Raw genomic sequence first — 19,585 nt, 5'->3', positions numbered from 1 at the left:
ACTTATCCATAATACTGCTGTGTATCATTGTTAACCCAAAATTAACACTGTTCAGAAACAAAATTCTTGGCAGACCTGAGCTGTTCTGAATGCCAGCTTGAGACTAATAGGTTGAAGAGGACATTAATGTTGTCAAAAGCATTTACCATGTAGGAATGAAAACACAACACACAGTGAGTACCACTGACATCTGCACCATTGTGCTGTATTTTTAGTGTAATACTGATACAAAGCTAACTGGGGCAAGGCATCAAATGCAATGCAATAACTGTAACAAGCTGCCAAAGACCATGGTTCCCTTATACCAAAATACTCAGAAGGTATCCACGGAGGTTTGCAGTTATGTATCATTATTTCTGAATCACAAAATTTATTTACATCATTATATCTATGTAATTAACTATGAAACAGTGAAAATTTTATGAAAATAAATGCCTGTTATGGGTGAAAATGTATAGTAACCCAAGACAAAGAAAATAAAAAGGAATAAAACTTAAGGAAGCTAGGTTTGAATTTAATATCCCTAAATGTTGGAGTCACTATGCATATATGAGTTTAGCTACAAACATAGAAGGATTATTTGCATTTTAACAGACACAAAAAACAGAGAAGTCACCTCTAAGACACTGACTAATGAGGACCACCCTAATGATGTTTCAGAGCAGCTACACAGAGTTCTTCCCAAGAGTTAAGTATTTAAACATTTGACAGTGATAAAGTAGTTCATATACAGATGTTTTCAATTTTCCACACTGAAAAATGCACAGTAAATTTCAATGCACTGAACAAAGGATCATTTGAAACCCTCCATCTCATTATGCTATTGCAGGAGATTTTGAACTGCACTCCATTCACATGATGCAGACAGTTAATATCCTTGAAGAAATGCATGCAGTTCAAATAAGAACTAGTATGTAATCACATTTAGCATTTTTGGAATGTTATTTTTGAATGAACTGTGAGTCTCAAATGACCAAAAGGTTTGTGAACATGACATATATGGAGATTTATAGCTCAGCTGTATTATTAAGTTCAATGCATCAAGTCACGGTGTACAGTACACAATGTTATTTAACAAACCATGCCTGAACAGTCTGACAAAACAAATACTCAAAAAATATACATGAAAATCACATTATGAATGCAGTCTTGTGTAACACCATACATGTCATCTTGTGCCTAAGACTGCAGTACTGTTTGTGGCATTTAAAAATAACGTGCACAGAAAAAGATAAGATTCTGCTGTAACAATACTAGGCACTTACATTAGATCCATACAGATACATACAGAAATACAATACATAACAAAAGTGTTGCATCCATACCACCAAAAAAGGTTGTGTATACATTGGAGTTTTTCAAAATGATACATTGACGTAAAGACCAAGTAACGTATGGCTGTTGATGTTGCTATTAGTGTAGCTTTGCACAGAAGATGAGCACAACAAATGTTTATCTGTCATTCATGAAGCACAAAAATACAATTTATATTGCAGCTGTCATGTTCTGTCTAATAATAATTTCAAAAATCTTGTATTTGTAATGTCCCACCGCAGTAGGTTAATATACAAAACCTGAAAATATATTGGAGTCTTATGTTGAGAAGACAGACTTTTCATCAATGGTGTCCCTGCCAGTCCCTGGAGGCAAATTTGGTGGGGAGTTTCCAATGACAAAATGAGTTTCTTTCATTAGATCCTTATTTTTGAGCAGCCTCCTGGAGTCAGAAGTAAAGAAACAAATGTCATAATATGGGAATTAAGTACAGAATAAATATTTTCCACATCTGATTAGATTAAATTAAACAATGAATAAAATAACTTGACTGACAAATAACTGAAACTGTTTTAAAAAGTTTTATGTTCATAAACACATTAGACCCTATAACTAATTTTTAATGAAAAATTTCACTCACCAGCCACGTTCATCAATCACTGTGTGCACTTTTGGGGTGGGAAAGCCACTAAAGGGAGATGCCACTTGTAAATTGTAAGCACCCATATTCTCAAATACCAGCCAGTCACCAATGCTCAGCTCTGGCAGAAAAATGAAGTTTACTACTTTATCTATGTCTTCACAAGTTGGTCCCCAGATAGAACTGGGGTATACTGCATGCTTTGTTCCCTTTAAAAGAAGTATTAAATTAAATTAAGAGCTGCTTAATGCACATTGTTAAATAACAAGTCATAGTATGGCTGCTTTCAAAGTCAATAATAATACATCTGAAGATATTTAAAAAACAAAATTATATCTAGAAAACTGTATTCTGACAATATTGTCCTTTAACATTAATGGTTTGATTGTATGACAGCTGCATTTATTAAATTAAACTGAAATCCAACTTCGTGATTTGTTAGAAACAAAGGAAGTTTGTCAATGATGATGATGCATGCAGTATTCCATAAAGCAGAACTGCAATAAAATACAGTCATCTCTCCAGATTACAACACTTTGTGAAAAATTATACAAATATGCTATTTTAAGAGACAATATTTAAGAAAGGCTGTTGCTTTTCTATTTTACCATGTTTAAGTAATAGCTCCCTCTCCAATGGAAACCAACTTGTCAAAGGAGTGACCATGCAGGCAGGGAGACTTGCATGTTCGCATGAAGCTGTGGGCTATGCCGGCTGTAGCATAGCTACTGGCAGGGTCTCCCATGCTGGAGAGATGTCAGCAGATGAATCATACATAGTACATCCCAGAACACATCCCCAGGTGCCCATTCAAAAGTGTAATGCAATCCATGCTGAGGGGTGCGTGGCACATGGGAAGATGAATCATGAATGGAGTCATGAAGTCATGAATGGAACCTCAGGGATACTGGTCATCCTCCATTAGCCTTGCACCTTGTGGGTCCCCATGGTGTGGACTTAATATATCCCCAATTCACATGGGGCCAAAATGGAAAACACAGAACAAAACCTGAGCGCTTGATGAGATCTAAAACACCCAAGCATCGGGACTGGAACTGATGGATGCTCTACCACAACAGGATTGGGCACTAGACCAGTTCAAGAAGTGGAAATCGTCACTGAGAAATTGGACAGGGTCAAGATCAAAGTCTTAGTTGCAACTCAGAGAAGAAAACTTCTCAGAGAACAAAAGGGAAAGGAAGGCTTCCGAAACATAAATGGAGTGGATTAAGGGTCTCAAACCTAAAACCTCCAAAAAAAGACTATCTCAGAGTGAAGGGATTAAATGTCTGTTTAATCCCTTCCAAGACAGGGAACAAGGGTTGAGTCTAATACTCCCACTTCTCCGAGCAAATGAATTCAGAAAAAGTAAAGGCAAGAAATAGGAAAATAGACCTATAGCACTGCACTCTCAGTTTTCAGGATGGTGGTTACCCAACAGGGCTAATCGCTGGTCAACATCACCTCACAGCAGGTGGAACTTGTTCAGATGGCTCTCTTTGAGAATGTCAAAGGGAGGGGGAGGGTTGCACATCCAGGTCTCAAATTCAGGATGATGTATCTGGACAAGAGAGCTCAAATTTTTTTGGGTGTTTGTGTGTGTGTGTGGGGGGGGGGGGGGAGGGGACAGGAACAGTGAATTGGCTTAAGGAGATGGTGAACAAAATATCATCGTGGGAGGAGGTGAAGCTGCTGGTCAAGACAGCTCCTGAACTCTTAAAGACCACTAAGATATCAGTTTTGGTACCGAAATTTCTTAAGGATACTTACACAAAGACTATGTTCATGAAAGTATGGGTGCAGGACCAGAAGGTCTCAATAGAGGACTAGAGTGTAACTAACCAAAAGGTTATACTGGATGGCCTAATCCTTGAGGTAAAAGTCAGTGAAGAATACCTGAGGGCCATGAAAGAACAGGACCTGAAACGGTGCTTAGGGCTCTCATAGGTTACAATCAGGAATGGTCATGGCTGCAAGTTGGTGGCTACAAGTGTTGCAGATGGACCTGCAGTGCAACAAGGAGGCCACTGCTGTCCTGAGTTGCCTTCTGGGAGGACAGGTCGTGGACATTACACTTATCTAGGAAAAGTTGATTTATGCTAGAAATCTAAAGAACTACAGAACATGCATTTATGTCAACAATGTAATTTCATTCATGCTGATGGTGGACATTTGTGTCAGGGACTTAGTAACTATAAGGATGCTGCAAAAGGAAGGTATCAAGAGGGAAACTGTACTCGCCTTGGGTTATATTCCTTATGAGGACAGTGTTCCTCCTTCCCAGGAAGTGAGGAGACTGGTAGACAGCTGTTCACAGATAAATGAACAGCTGTTGGTTGGTTGTGGTGCCAATGCACGCAACTTGCTGTGGGAAGTAGTGACAGCAAAAGCAGAATTGAGTATCTTCTCGAATATTTACTCTAGAGTGACCTGGAGACCCTGAACAGAGGTAGCAAACCTTCTTTCAGAAACAGAAGAAGAGATGAAGTAACTGAAATAACTTTTTGAATCATCTTAATAGATAGTTGTATCAAACAGTGTCCTGTGGTGGTGGAGCCATCCTTATCTGACTAGATGTATATCAAGTTCTTGATTGAAATAGGTGCTAAACAGACCATGACCAACAGAAATCAAAGGAAAACAGACTAACACTCGTCCTATCTGAAGTCAGAACTACAATACAGAATCCAATAGCTGCTGAAAAGTGTATGTGAATGTTTAGTGCTTATGGACACTCAGCAGGAGGGTTATCAGCACCCTTACATGCATTAAAAGAAACAAATGAGGAAAAAAATTTTAAAACATGATCATACCCACTAAGACAACAGGAACGAATAAAAGGTGCTATAAAGGAGATTAAAACAAAAGTAAAACAAGAAGGGAGCTAAAAGGAAGGCATAGGAAAATGTCAATGGCTGATCACTTACATAAAATGTGGGCAAGCCAGTCACTCAGCAAACATATTAAACCACCTCTCTAAAATCTTGATAAAAAAAATTTGACAATTCAAAAAACTTTAATACTGTAACCACATTCATTTGATCATCACCTAAAATAGATTGCAGATCTGTCAGAAAATCAGCCAAGGCCCACTGGTCAGAAAATAAAATGCAGTCCAATAAAACACGACACGCAATGATCTATACACCTCAAGCGCCACATACTGGAGGGCCCTCTAGCCAGATCAAGAAGCCATGCACCATATGGCTGTGGCCTATGCAAAGTCAAGTGAAAAACCTCATCCTGTGTACGTGGCTGGAAGGAAATACACCACAGCCACGGTGTGGGCTTTACTACATGGAGCTTATAGTCATCACTTCCAGCAACTCATACTCCCACCAATGCAAGAATCTTGAGCTCAACAGCAAGGTGATAGCATGCAGAGGGATAGCACACTGAAATACCTGAGGATCAAGACATGCCTCCTTGGTTGCTAGATCCGCCCTTTCGTTCCCTGCCCTAGTATATAGCATAAAAACACCTCCTTCCCCAGTTGTTGCTGTTGGAGCAGGGCATCCTGGACAGTCTGGACTACATTATCTGCTGGATACAAAAGTTTCCACACATGGAGGGTACTTAGAGAATGTGAACAGAAAAGAAATTTGGCATTAGAAGATCATCTCATCTGCTCCAGTTCACACAATATCACATATAATTCTGTAATGGCTTAAGGCAGTGGGACCTAGAGGCCACAATCCAAGAAAACAACAGAGCAACCACCACAGTTCCTCTGTTTTGATCCATCAGTAAAAATAACTACATAGTTGTGGTGCTCGGATGAATTGTCAGAAAATATCACATTAAAAACAGAAGCAGAAGTGCAATATCTCCTCTACTGCAATAAATCTAAAATTATGCTGGACCTCAGCAGTAACAAGGGTAGCAGATGATGGTTGTTGTTGTGGTCTTCAGTCCTGTGACTGGTTTGATGCAGCTCTCCATCCTACTCTATCCTGTGCAAGCTTCTTCATCTCCCAGTACCTACTGCAACCTACATCCTTCTGAATCTGCTTAGTGTATTCATCTCTTTGTCTCCCTCTATGATTTTTACCCTCCATGCTGCCCTCCAATACTAAATTGGTGATCCCTTAATGCCTCATAACATGTCCTATCAACCTATCCCTTCTTCTAGTCAAGGTGTGCCACAAATTTCTCTTCTCCCTAATTCTATTCAATACCTCCTCTACCCATCTAATCTTCAGCGTTCTTCTATAGCACCATATTCTCTTCTTGTCCAAACTATTTATCATCCATGTTTCATTTCCATACATGGCCACACTCTATACAAATACTTTCAGAAACGAATTCCTAAAACTTAAATCTATACTTGATGTTAACAAATTTCCCATCTTCAGAAATGCTTTCCTTCCCATATCCAGTCTACATTTTATATCCTCTCTACTTTGACCATCATCAGTTATTTTGCTCCTCAAACAGCAAAACTCATTTACTACTTTAAGTGTCTCATTTCCTAATCTAATACCCTCAGCTTCACCCCTAGTGAGATATGCCTTTACATTCTTACATCTGTCCTTTAGCCATCCCTGCTTAGCCATTTTGCACTTCCTGTCGATCTAATTTTTGAGACATTTGTATTCCTTTTTGTCTGCTTCATTTACAGCATTTTGATATTTTCTCCTTTCATCAATTAAATTCAATATATCTTCTGTTACCCAAGATTTCTACTAGCCCTAATCTTTTTACCTACTTGATCCTCTGCTGCCTTCACTATTTCATCCCTCAAAGCTACCCATTCTTCTTCTATTGTATTTCTTTCCCCCATTGCTGTCAATTGTTCCCTTATGCTCTCCTTGAAACTCTGTACAACCTCTGGTTCTGTCAGTTTATCCAGGTCCCATCTCCTTAAATTCCCACCTTTTTTGCAGTTTCTTCAGTTTTAATCTACAGTTCATACACATTAGATTGTGGTCAGAGTCCACATCTGCCCCTGGAAATGTCTTACAATTTAAAACCTGGTTCCTAAATCTCTGTCTTACCATTATATAATCTATCTGAAACCTTTGAGTATCTCCAGGCCTCTTCCATGTATACAATCTTCTTTTATCATTCTTGAACCAAGTGTTAGCTATGATTAAGTTATGCTCTGTGCAAAATTCTACCAGGCGGCTTCCTCTTTCATTCCTTAACCCCAATCCACATTCACCTATTATGTTTCCTTCTCTTCCTTTTCCTACTACTGAATTCCAGTCACCCATGACTATTAAATTTTCATCTCCCTTCGCTACCTGGATAATTTCTTTTACCTCGTCTCTTTGTCATCTGCAGAGCTAGTTGGAATAGAAACTTGTACTACTGTGGTAGGCATGGGCTTCACGTCTATCTTGGCCACAATAATGCGTTCACTATGCTGATTGTAGTAGTTTACCCACACTCCTATTTTTTATTTGTTATTATACATACTCCTGCATTATCCCGATTTGATTTTGTATTTATAACCCTGTATTTACCTGACCAGAAGTCTCGTTCCTCCTGCCACCAAACTTCACTAATTCCCACTATAACTAACTTTAATCTATCCATTTCCCTTTTTAAATTTTCTAACCTACCTGCCCGATTAAGAGATCTGACATTCCACGCTCCAATCCGTAGCACACCAGTTTTCTTTCTGCTGATAAAGATGTCCTCCTGAGTAGTCCCCAGCCGGAGATCCAGATGATGGACTATTTTACCTCCAGAATATTTTACCCAAGAGGACACCATCATCATTTTACCATACAGTAAAGCTGCATGTCCTCAGGAAAAATTACGACTGTAGTTGCCCCTTGCTTACAGCTGTTCACAGTACCAGCACAGAAAGGCCGTTTTGGTTAGTGTCATAAGGCCAGATCAGTCAATCATACACACTGTTGCCCCTGCAACTACTGAAAAGGATGCTGCCCCTCTTCAGAAAACACATGTTTGTCTGGCCTGTCAACGGATGCCCCTCCATTGTGGCTGCACCTATGGTATGGCTATCTGTATCGTTGAGGCAGTCAAGCCTCCCCACCAACAGCAAGGTCCATGGTTCATGTGAGGGGGGGGGGGGGGAGAAGATGGTTAAAACCATGGATTTGGGGTTGTACTCATTCCACAACAAGTGACTCCAGTACATGCTACATGAGAATCCCAAACAGCATTGTGACTCATGGACAGCTGGAGAAAAGGTGTTCCAGAGGCAGACGAGCTACAGTATGGTATGAAAGTGAAGTCAGTGCTGCGAGGAGATTACACGCTTGACACATGATGAGCAACTGCTGCTGGATGGTGACTGGCAGTTCCCCAGCCTCAGCACAGAGACTGGGTATAGGACTGGTCCCATATGCACCTGTGGCCAGCCGAATCGCCTCAAGGTGGACAGTGTTAATGATCTTCAAATAAGAAGTGCTTGTCAATCCACATACTGTGCACCCACAGTCCAGCTGAGAACACATGAAATGCCTATAAAATTGGAGCAGATATGCCCTGTCCACTCCCAAGACCTGTGAATAAGACACTTTAAGATATTCAGAGCCTTCATGGTTCTGGCTTTCAGGTCTCTCAGGTGTGGCAACAATGACAATTATGAAACAAAAATGAGGCGCAGAAATCTCATTGAGTCTCTAAAATGTAGAATGGTGTCTCTCATAGTAAAGACAGGTAAATTAAAAACACACTGAGAACAATTAAAATTAATACACACATACTTATCTGCAGAAAACTGAAAACCTGTCTTTGCAGTACACTCTAACCTCTGCACTGTAAGTTGCAACTGACAGCTAGCTGTTACAAAACTGGAGGAGGAACACAAAATAGTAAAATTGTCACAAAGAAGGAGCACTGTACAGGACTCCATACTGTCGATGCGATACCGTTCATGGCTATGGCAAAGAGGGTAACACTTAAAACCCTGCCCTGAGTGGCGTAATACTCCTGCTCAAATCAATCTGACAGCGAGTCACCAAGTCAGGTCTTAAAAAGCTGCTGAGACAGGAAAGACTGTATGAAGTTGGGGAGATGGTCATGAAAGCCCCTTTGATGCATAATACATAGTCTCCAAATGGTATCATACGCATTACAGACATTGAAGAATATGCCAACACACTGATGTTTTCATATGAAAGTCTACTGAATCGCTGTCTCTAGTAAAGTAAAATTGTTGACAGTGGACCAAAATCTTTGGAATCCATACCAAGAGTGGCTAAAGACTTGCCTGGTCTCTAACAACCTGACCAGATTATGGTTAACCATTTGCTCCAGGGTCTTTCCTACACAACTCTTTAAGGTGGTACTCTGATAATTACTGGGACATGTGTTGCCTTTACCAGTTTTGAGAAGATGTACCAAAATTGCCTCTCTCCAGGAGATTGGGACGTTACTTGTCTGCCACATGAGATTAAAGCATTCAAGGAGGATTCCTTTCGATGCTGCAGGTAAACGTCTAAGAATGGTGTACTAGATCTGATAGTGACTGGGTGCAGCATCACAAGTCTGTGACAGGGGCCAGGGCTCATTTCAGCTCCCACACGGAGAAATGGTAATCTTCCCTCTCTACAGTCACACGGTAGTGACAAAACACTGGATCCTGGCTTGCAAAATTCTCTGCCAGCACCTGAGAGATGTCTCCGGAAGTTGTTTGGTGACACCCTTGTGCCAGCACTTCTGCTGTTGGTTAAAGATTGTGTTTACCAGAAATCCACCTGATGGCTTCCCGTACTTTCATAGAACAAGTGGAATGGCTGATGGAGTCTAGGGGGGCTTGCCATGACCTGTTCTTGCTATCCTTAATCATGCATTGGGCTTTGGCTCGAGTGACTCAGAAGGTTAGGTGGCTGTATGCTGTATGGCAGCTTTTAAATCATCATCCACCCATTCCTGGATGCAGATGCAATGCTCAAACACAGCTAGCTGGCTGAACAGCATCCAGTTAGCCTTGATGACTTTCCATATTGGTGGCTTCCCTTCAGGTAGTGCTCCATCTAGTACATGAAATCGGAGTGGGAAATGGTTAATGGAATGGAGGTCATCAATGACCTCCCACTGAAAAGAGTCTGCAAAGTCTGGAAAAAAGAAAGAGATGTTGATGGCTGAGAATGAATCAGTGACAGTACAGAAATGACTGTGAGTACCTGTGTTGAGGATACACAGCTCATGGGAGGTCATGAGGCTCTCCAAAGCCTGACTGTGAGGAATAGTAGAGGCCAAACCCCACAAAACATGATGGGCATTGAAGCCTCCAGTAGGAGAAATGGTCACACGAGTTGTTCCAAAAGATCTATGAGAGCCTCAGAGACAATCGCATCTTGTGGAGGGAGGTACAGTGAGCAAACAATGACCCTCTGACACCCATGAATTTCGACAAGAACTGCTTGCAGGTCAGCAGCCAGGGGAGAGCAGAGGAGTGATGTATGTTATTGACTAACACAGCAACATCTCCCTTAAATCTGTTCCCAGTCAGGTGATCCTTGCAGTGAAGGGTACAGCCACGAAGCACAGGGGTGTCAGTGGCTTTGAAATGTGTTTCTTGTAAACACAGACACAGGGGGTGTTCCTGCCCTAGCCGTTTCACTTCCTCCACATGTGTCCTGAACCCATTAATGTTCCATTGTAATATGGGTGCCACCTATTAAGGGGGTCGCACTTTCACCCTACCTTTACACCAAGGAGGGAATCCAGTAATAGGTGGGGACTCAGTCTTGGGGCGAGATGATTGGCTCGGTCTTACATCGAGCTCCATTGGTTCTACCAAAGGGTCAAGAGAGGTCAGATGATAAGATGTAGAATCATTTGACCGTTTACTTCCCGATTCCATCAGTGGTTGTTTTTTGGCCTTTGATTTTTTGCCCTGGCTAGGCTTCAGAGCCAAAACCACAGCAGTGGTAGTGGCACTGCTGGACAGTGGACTGCACTGAACCTATGAAGAAGCAGGGAGCTCCATAATGTGAGAGATAACAGACTTGTCTGATGTTTTGGAAGAAAAAGTAGGCTTTGAAAGAACTGCAGTGGCACAAGTGCACTGGCAAACGCAGGTGCTAGTGCTGGTACTAGCAACCTCCATATGGGTAGCAGCTTCAGTTTCCTGAACTGATTGTTTGAGAACAAACATAAAGGAGGTAGCAAACTTTAGGGGCTGCATGGCTTTATAGATCTTTCTGATGTCTCCATGTGAGATACATTTAGTTCTTTTGATTTCCGATACCTTCCTTTCTTCAAGAAAGAAACTGCAGTCCCTACTTCAGACCGGGTGATGGCCAGAGCCAACCAACACCTTCATGACTGGCATTACCATATTTGCTACATGTGGTAGTTCCCTTACAACCTGAGGTGGTGTGCCCAAAGTGCTGGCATGTAAAACAGCCATCGGGTTAGGAAAATAAGGTCACGCACTGAGGCAGAGGAAACCAGCCTTAACGTGCTCTGAAGTTTTGTATTGCCAAAAGTCAGTATAAATGACTCTGATTTCAAGAGATCACCATCCACCCATTACATTATGTTCTGTAAATCAGTGATGCTTCCTGGGACCACTTGGGACCTCTCAGCTTTCAGTCAACCAGATCCCTGCAAGTCACAACACCTTTGTTATAGTTTAAGATGTTGTGAAGTTCACTTTCTATTGCATACTCCAGGAGGCACTGAGCCTTCTGGGTATTATTCACTTGTTGGGCATTGGATGTTTCTACCAACAGAGTACCATTTCAAAAGCACTTGACAGATTTTAAGCTTCCAGTGATTCTCTCTAACCCTTTTTGTAAGTAAATAGGTGAAACTTTCTCAAAGCTCCCTTCTTTCCGTTTAATTACAAGAAACACATTCTGGCCACCAGCAAACGTTCTGTTACTCATTACTTATAGAGTCTGTGTAAAGCCTAAGTCTGGAGGAGTGGCTACATGAGCACCCTTGCTTGAATGGGTGTTGGTACCTACCAGCGGCCCACCATTTCTGCTGGGAGGAGGAAGAAAATATTTTGAAAGATCTATGCTGGCCCTACAAGTAGCTAGGGAAACAAAAGTCAATCTAGGCAGAGGCCCACATGCCTAGCTAAGCCTTATACAACTGAAGTGCGGCAGGTTTCCCAGAGGTTGTCCGCTAACAACTATTCCACCTCAACAGCCATGCATCTCATCAGCACACAGCACCCTTAAGATCGAGAACTTTTTACAGAGGTTTTAGCATCCTCATGATCTGGGAGGTCAAGCCAAGATCCCCATTCCATGTGACACATAACATTCCACAACCACACTGAACGATGGTCACTGAAGCAGGCCCAGAGCTTATGGCAGTGCTTACCAGTCCCCAGCTCAGGAACCCTGGGATCGCCAAGTCCATTCTCAGCAGATGAATGCTCAACCCCTGAGGGAGCTATTGAGGAAATGGTAGATGAAGTGACATCTGTCATTATGATTTCATACTTAGAAAACTGTCCTGCCACCAAGAAGTACACAAACTGGAATGTACCTTGGTGGGATAAGAACCAGGAACTGCAAAGGAGGCAGGCAAGAAGACTGTTTAATGCTGCAAGAAGGAAAAGACAGTGGGCAAAACATCAGGATGCCCTTGGAAAGTACAACCTTCTGACTAAACAAGCAAAACTATCATCCCGGAAGGTATTCTGTGAGAACATGAAAGGAACAGTAACATGTACCAAACTTCACCAATTCCTCACTAGAATTCCAAATAATTCAAGAGGCACTCTAAGAGCAGAGGGTGATTCAATCCCTGGGAGGTACTGATTTGCAGGGAACCAACAGGAGAACTGCCAATCTGCCAGAGAATGTATTGATTACAAAAAAAATCCAGTAGACATTGGGAATATTTTAACCATAAAAGTCACTAGGACCACAGGGAATCTTTCTGCCTGTACTGCAACAAGCAGGAGAGAGATTAATTAGATTGCTGTGCAGACTATTTAGAGTCAGCATAGCAGTGGGAGTCTTTCCTATTGTTTGGAAGGCAGTGAGGGCTACTTTCATTCTGGATACAGGTAGAAGTAATCATACCAGAGCGAAGGATATGAGAGTGATGAGCCTGGCTTCCTTCCTCCTAAGGACTATACAAAGACTGGTTAACGTGCGAGTTAGGGAAGGTAGGTTAACTCAGGTTCTTCACCATACAAACAACGTGCATATCAACTAGCTAGATCATGTGAAACACCACTCCACTAACAGATGGGATGGTGAAAAAACACTCCACTATCAGAAAATTGCTTTGTCTTCCTGAACATCATAAGGGCTTTTGGCACTATGACCTCCAAAGGTGTAGAAGAACATGTCATTAAGACCACCATATGTAGATGGATTAAGACCTTGCTGAGTAAACAGAAGGTAGAAGCCATCATAGTGAATGATAAAATGGTGGCCAATACAACCAGAGGGAGTCTGCAAGGAGAGTTCTGTCCTCACTACATTGAAACATAGCGATGAACAAACTCATCAAAGACTTAAATACTAGAGGTTACTTTTGACAAGGATACATGGCTGACATAGTCATAGCAATACTTGGCAAACTAGAGACTAAACCATCAAAGTTTTCCACTGGAAGGGAGGAGGGGGTACTCAGTGGCAGATAGCTGAAAATACTACTCAGAGGGTATGTTGGAGAGGTCTGAAGTCCTGCAACAAGGGCTCCATGCAGGATCTGATTGAAGGGCTAGGATTAGCCAGCACAGAACATCAGCAGAGTACTGCTAAAGAGTGGATGTGCACCTCCGGTGCAAGGAGGTGTACTTTTGGATCTATTTCTGCACATGTGACTCTACAGAGAGAAGTAGATCCTTTGTGAGGAGGACCCCTCATGGAGCTTGACCCACTGTCTATAAGTTGCAATGTGATGCTCACCAGCAGCCACAGTAATAGGAGACCAAGCCAAGGAGGTATGCTTGTATGCAATGCCTTACCATTCACCTGGTTGCCTGCCCATCAGGCATACTGCCAATATATGACATACCTCCTCTGCAAGAACAGGAGAGAGATGATAGCCAGCCTTAAAGTCAGGGTCAACCTCCATGGTGTCAGCAGGTCCTCTCGGCATGTGTTGGTCCAGACCACACTGGCCTATTTCCATGCAGGTTGACCAGGGAGTAGGCACTGTACAGTTGCCATATGCTTTTCAGTATTTAGGTGGTGATTGAGTGACACCTTCTGGCTTTGCAGTTGATGACTGGAATAAATAAAGTGGCTGAGCTCACATCGGGATCCAACAGCACATGCCTGTGGCAGACTTGGTGCAGATGTTTGTGGCACTACAAACCATCTGAAAGTTGTACTGCCACCACTGCTCAGCTCAATAGTCATGTAACTACCTGCAGAGTCCAACAGCGATCATTTTGGGGGAATCTCAGGACCCAGATGTCACCATGAAGGGAAAAATGGTGCCAGTGACTCCATGAAGGAGGCTTTGTCAGCTGTCAGGCATGCAAAAGAGAGAGGTATGACTGCAGTGGCCACCCATGGATTCGTTCAGCTCAAATGGCGCCCTCCTGCAGGAATGCTTGATAATAGGTCAGGAAGTTGGAGAGTGTGTCAACCAGTGAGTGTTGATGGTAGATCTTCAGCAGTTGATACTTAAATGTTTGGATGAACCATTCTTCCAGATCATTGGAGACAGAGTAAAACAGCACCATGTGGATGAGAGTGATTCCATTGGAAGCACAGAAGGATGTAAGCTCAGTGGACATAAACTGAGGCCAGTTGTCCATGACAAATGTTTTGGGAAGATCTTCAGTCATGAAGATCAATGTCAAGGCTTGGATCACATGCATGGAGGACACAGAAGACATCTGGTAGATGTAGGGAAAGTCAGATTCAACACCAACCACAATGAAACATTAATGACTCAGGAAAGAGTCTGCAAAATCCAGATGGAGTTGTGATGGTGTCAATGCCTCTGGGCATGGGAAATAGTGACACATAGGCCACTTTCTTTATTTGGCAAGATGTAAAGGCTGCCACCATGGTGGAAATGTTGGCATCAGTCCCTTTCCAACACACATGTTGAGGCACCAGGAATTTAGTTAGCACAAAGGTCCAATGACCATTGTGAAGCATGTGTATGATATGGTGTTGGAATGAGAGCATGGGAATGAGCCTAGCCCAGCCATTTTCATCCTGGAGCAGCAGGAAACCACTGAGGGCAAAGAATTTGGCTTGTTATGCCAATAACTTTGAAAGTCTTGGTTCAGCAAGTTCCAGCAATCTAAAGGCCATCACCACTGGACCAGAATGAGGAAGCTTTCAAACATTCTGGTCTTCTGCTGAATGCCAGTCCACCTGTTTGGCATCAATAGAGAGTGAGGCAATAGCTTCTTCATCACTGGCATCCAAGTGGCAGCGAACTTCCAGATCGAGTCAAAAGAGGAGTCCTGACCCACTGACCATTCTGAAAGTAAGTCAGCATTGGCATGGTGATACACATAGTGGCACTGGATATGGCAGGTCTAACTGGCGAGAAACAAAGCCCACTGTTGAAGGCAGTGAGCAAATATTGTGGGAAAATTTGCATCAGATCAAGATAAGGGCAGCAGTGGTTTGTGTTCTGCCCGTAAAGTAAAATGATGCTCATACACATAGTTGTCGAATTTTTTCAAAGCAAAAATAATGGCCAGAGCCTATTTTTCAATCTGTCCATAACTGGACTGACTCGATTGTCAATACTTTCGAGTGACTGGCCATTACATGCCAACGACAATGTGCTAGAGGATAGTTTCTAATCCATTATCAGATGTGTCTCCTGTAACAACCCAGGGACTGAGGGACCATAAGCCATCAGACAGTTCAGCAGTTTTGTGATTTTGGCAGCATGGGGGATGAACTTATGATACTAATTCTGTTGGTCCAATATAGACTGAAGTTCCACATTCTTCAGAGTTGTAAAATTCTGCATAGCTTTGACATATTTTGGGCAGACTGCCAAACAACAATGACGTCATCCAGGTAATTGGCCACACCCAGCAGTTCCAATATATGATGTTCTAAATACCTCTGAAATATTGCTGGGGCGCTCATAGTCGCAAAGGGCAGTTGATTCTAGTGGAAGATACCAAAGGACATGTTGATTACATGCAAGTCCCATGATGCCGCATCCAATGGAAGCTGTAAATATGTGTCCTTGAGATGAATTTTCATGAAGCTTTTTCCCTCAGCTAGCTGAGCAAGAACCTCGTTCACCTTCAATATAGGGTAAGAATTAACTGTGCATTGGTGGTGTTCTTGAAGTCGCCACATTTGTAGAGGGAGTCATCCAGTTAGTTGACCAGCACAGTGGATGATGTCCACTGACTGCTGGAAACAGCCATCGAATGCCAGCATCTTGCAAATGTTGCACCTCTGCCTGTAACTTATGCCAAAGGGCAAATAGGACACTAAGTACCTTGAAAAAACAGAGCATGACCTTCAGTAGGAGGGTGATGTGGGCTTAAAATTCCATGACACCAGTAGTAAAATGAACAATACTTCGAGTGAAGAATTTTCTGTGCTGGGCTGGATGCTATTGGTTGCATCATGCACATCAAGCACCAAAGCATCAAACAGATAAAGTTCCAATAAGTTCATTGGCCCTGGTGTATCAATGACAAGGAGGTACATCATGCATTTTGTAACACCATGCTGAAGAAGAGCTTTGAAATGTCTTTTGACCGCCACTATGTCATTGCTGCAACTGTTTGAAGTGGAGGAGAGCCCAACTGCCGATAGGTGGTCCATGGAAAGATCAGAGAGGTAGAACCAGTGTCCCCTGGAAATTGGCTAGGTGGCCATCGACAAACACCTGCAAGGTCATTTGTCAATCCCACATGGGGAGTACTGTGTGGATGTGGAGGACCTCTGAGCCTACCATGTCAAGTTCCTCTACTGGAAAGAGATGTGTAAGCAGACCTCTACTTTGTGACCTGTTTCATCACACAAGGCACATTTGGCACAGACAATCTGGCACTGGCACACAGGATACATGAAAATAGTGAATGTGAATGCAAGAGGTCAACTGTTATGGTTGGGGAATGCTGGTTTACCAGGATGGGGAAACTTCTACGAGTGGTGGGGGTTACTGAGGTAGTGGTGGGGGAGATGGGGCAGCGCAAGTCAGTTGGACAGTGTAGATGTGAGATGGATTGTGCAGGGATGCTGATGCATGAAGGGACTGCACAAATGATTGGAAGACAGGAGACCAAAATGAAGGCTCTAAACTTCAGTAAGGATGTCTGAAGCCCCTCATTGGGGCACACACCAAAAACATGTACTGAATGAGTGTTGCAGCATACGATTGTTGACAGTTATTGTTTGTGCATTGAAAATGCCATTCCTCAGAGAGATCTTGCAGCATTGTGACCCACTCTCAACTCCACTGCCCCTGTTGCAATTTGTGACACACTGCCACATCATGCACTGGAAGTCAAAGTACTCCTGCAAGTAACATTTCAGTTCCTCATATGGCAAGGTGACAGTTTGTATTCAGACTTTAATTGTTGAAGATGGCAGTAGACCTCTGGTCTGACATAGACAAGGAGGAGTTCCCAATGATGGGCATTACTGGAGACACCAAAAGCCAGAAAATGCTCCTTAGGTGGGCCACATAGTCTGCCAAAGGTTTCACTTTGCTGTCAAAAGCTGAACATGGTGGAGGAACCATGCAGTGGTCTTTAACCATGGAGGCCATTTGAGAAGAAAATTGTGAACCATCAGCAATGCTGCAGTAATGTCCACCATTGTGTTTACAACCCCTCCATGATGCGCTGCAAATCTTGCAGGAACAGTGACATCTGTTGGATAATGTTGACAGGTTCTGGACCAGATGGTTGACCATGGAGAAGCAAGAATATCTCACGTATCTGTTGACTTGGATGGAGTAGAAAAAAGTCATCTATCCCTGTAAAACAACAAAGTGAATTAAGATGGTAGGACATAGAGACTAATCCAGTGAAGTTTCCCACTGGAAGGGAGAAGAGGGTACTCAGCAGCAGCTTCCCATAGACACTTCTTGGAGGTGATGTTGGTGAGGTCTGAAGTCCCACAGCAGTGACTCCATCCATTCTCTGATGGAAGGGCTAGGATTAGCAGGCACTTGATTTGGCCCATAGCATCAGCAGAGAACTGCCAATGAGTGGAGCTGTGCCATTATAAATAGCAGGTATGTGGAGGTATACTTTTGGATCTATTTCCATGCATGTGACTCAGCGGAGGGAGAGGGATCTCTGGTGGTACTTTCCCCCTATCTATTGGTTGTGATATGATGCTCATCAGTAGCCAAAGTCCTGGGAGGTGACACCTTGGAGGTATGCACATACATGATGCCTCTCTGCTTGCCTTGTTGCTGGTCCATCAGGCTTACTTCTGATATATGATATATGATAGAGGTGACAGTGAAGTCTTTGAGGGTAATACTGGATGCAAAGCTACCTTGGACCTCACGCATAAAGAATACATGTTCCAAGATGAAAGGTACTCCTATGTGTTCTCGAAGGGCCTGTGATAAAAACTGTGTTCTTTGCTCCAGGAGTGTGTACTGGATATATACCACAGTAATAAGATCTGTAATAAGTTATGGGGATACAGTATGGTGAAATAAAGAGCAAGAAAAGGTGACTGCTAAGGAGCTTAACAAGGTGCAGAGAGTGGCCTGCTTAGCCATAGCAGGTGGAATTAGCAGCACTTTCACTATAGGGGAGGAGCCCATGCTGGCTATCCCTCCATTGCACTTTTGGGTACAATGGAGGCAGCGGCAGCATCATAAGATTAAAAACTGGAAACAGCTGGAAGCTTTTAGGAAATCCAGACTCCCACACCAATGTAGTGAATGTGGTAAATATATGAGTGGTCAGGGAAATGCTTGCTATCTATACAATGACTTGCAGCTGCTTCAATACAACTTTCACAGTAATAATTAGAAGCAAGGCACTATGGAATAATGAACTGCAATACTGCTCAGGAGACAGTCTGGTTTGCTGACAGGCTGAAAACAGATGAAGATGCTGGGATGGGCTATATGTGGTCTATCCTAGATTAGAGAGGGCAGCCTTCTGGGAAAGCCAGTCACAGTATTCCAGGCAAAAATATCTGCTGTTAGAGTGTATATGAAAGAAAATCTGCAAAAATGCTACAATAATTGTGGCACCAACATTCATTGAGACAGCCCACCAGCTCTAAAATCTCTATCAGCTCCTGCAACAAGATCAAAGATCATTTCAGAATGCCATGAGGCCCTTGTGAGACTAGGGGAAGGCAACACGGGGGTTCCTGTGGGTTCCTGGTCACTCAGGGATCAGTGGCAATGAACAAGCTGATAAGTTGGCAAGGACTGGAACCTGCCCTAACTATCACTAAGGTGTTGGTACGAACAAAACTGTATTGCCAGAGTAGGAGGCAAAACAGACTATTGGACTAAGATCCAGAAACAGAAACATGGCAAGCTAATGATTCTAGAACCACCTTTCCAGAGAAGTTCAATAATTCTGTGCTCATAGTAGGACTTTATGAATCACCTACACGTGATGGATATTGAGAAAGAAGTCCCTAAATGTAGACCATGTGGTAAGGGGAATGAAACAACACCACATATAATCATCTAATGCAAAGTGTTCAAAGCCAAGAGACACAGAATATTCAGGTTATTATTTCCAGAAGAAATTGTGTCTGATGAAAAAGTTATAATGAAAAAGTAGTACTAGCAAACAATGGAAAATCTAGGATGGAATGTAACAATATAATG

The 19,585-nt window shown here is 42.6% G+C and overlaps 1 protein-coding gene across 1 annotated transcript in view; it reads right to left on the bottom strand.

The window, feature by feature from the left end:
* Positions 1–1,593: 1,593 nt before the first annotated feature.
* LOC126195492 (ornithine decarboxylase 2-like) overlaps positions 1,594–19,585 on the bottom strand; it is a 488,128-nt gene continuing 470,136 nt past the window's right edge. Inside the window, exons 8-9 of the mRNA XM_049934120.1 lie at positions 1,916–2,124; positions 1,594–1,717 (exon numbers count right to left, since the gene is read on the bottom strand). Coding sequence (XP_049790077.1) covers positions 1,594–1,717; positions 1,916–2,124 — 333 coding nt within the window. The remainder of the gene's footprint in view (positions 1,718–1,915; positions 2,125–19,585) is intronic.

This window comes from Schistocerca nitens, chromosome 7, assembly GCF_023898315.1.
Source record: "Schistocerca nitens isolate TAMUIC-IGC-003100 chromosome 7, iqSchNite1.1, whole genome shotgun sequence".
Taxonomy (NCBI): domain Eukaryota; kingdom Metazoa; phylum Arthropoda; class Insecta; order Orthoptera; family Acrididae; genus Schistocerca; species Schistocerca nitens.
This window is presented reverse-complemented; position numbering and strand designations above follow the sequence as displayed.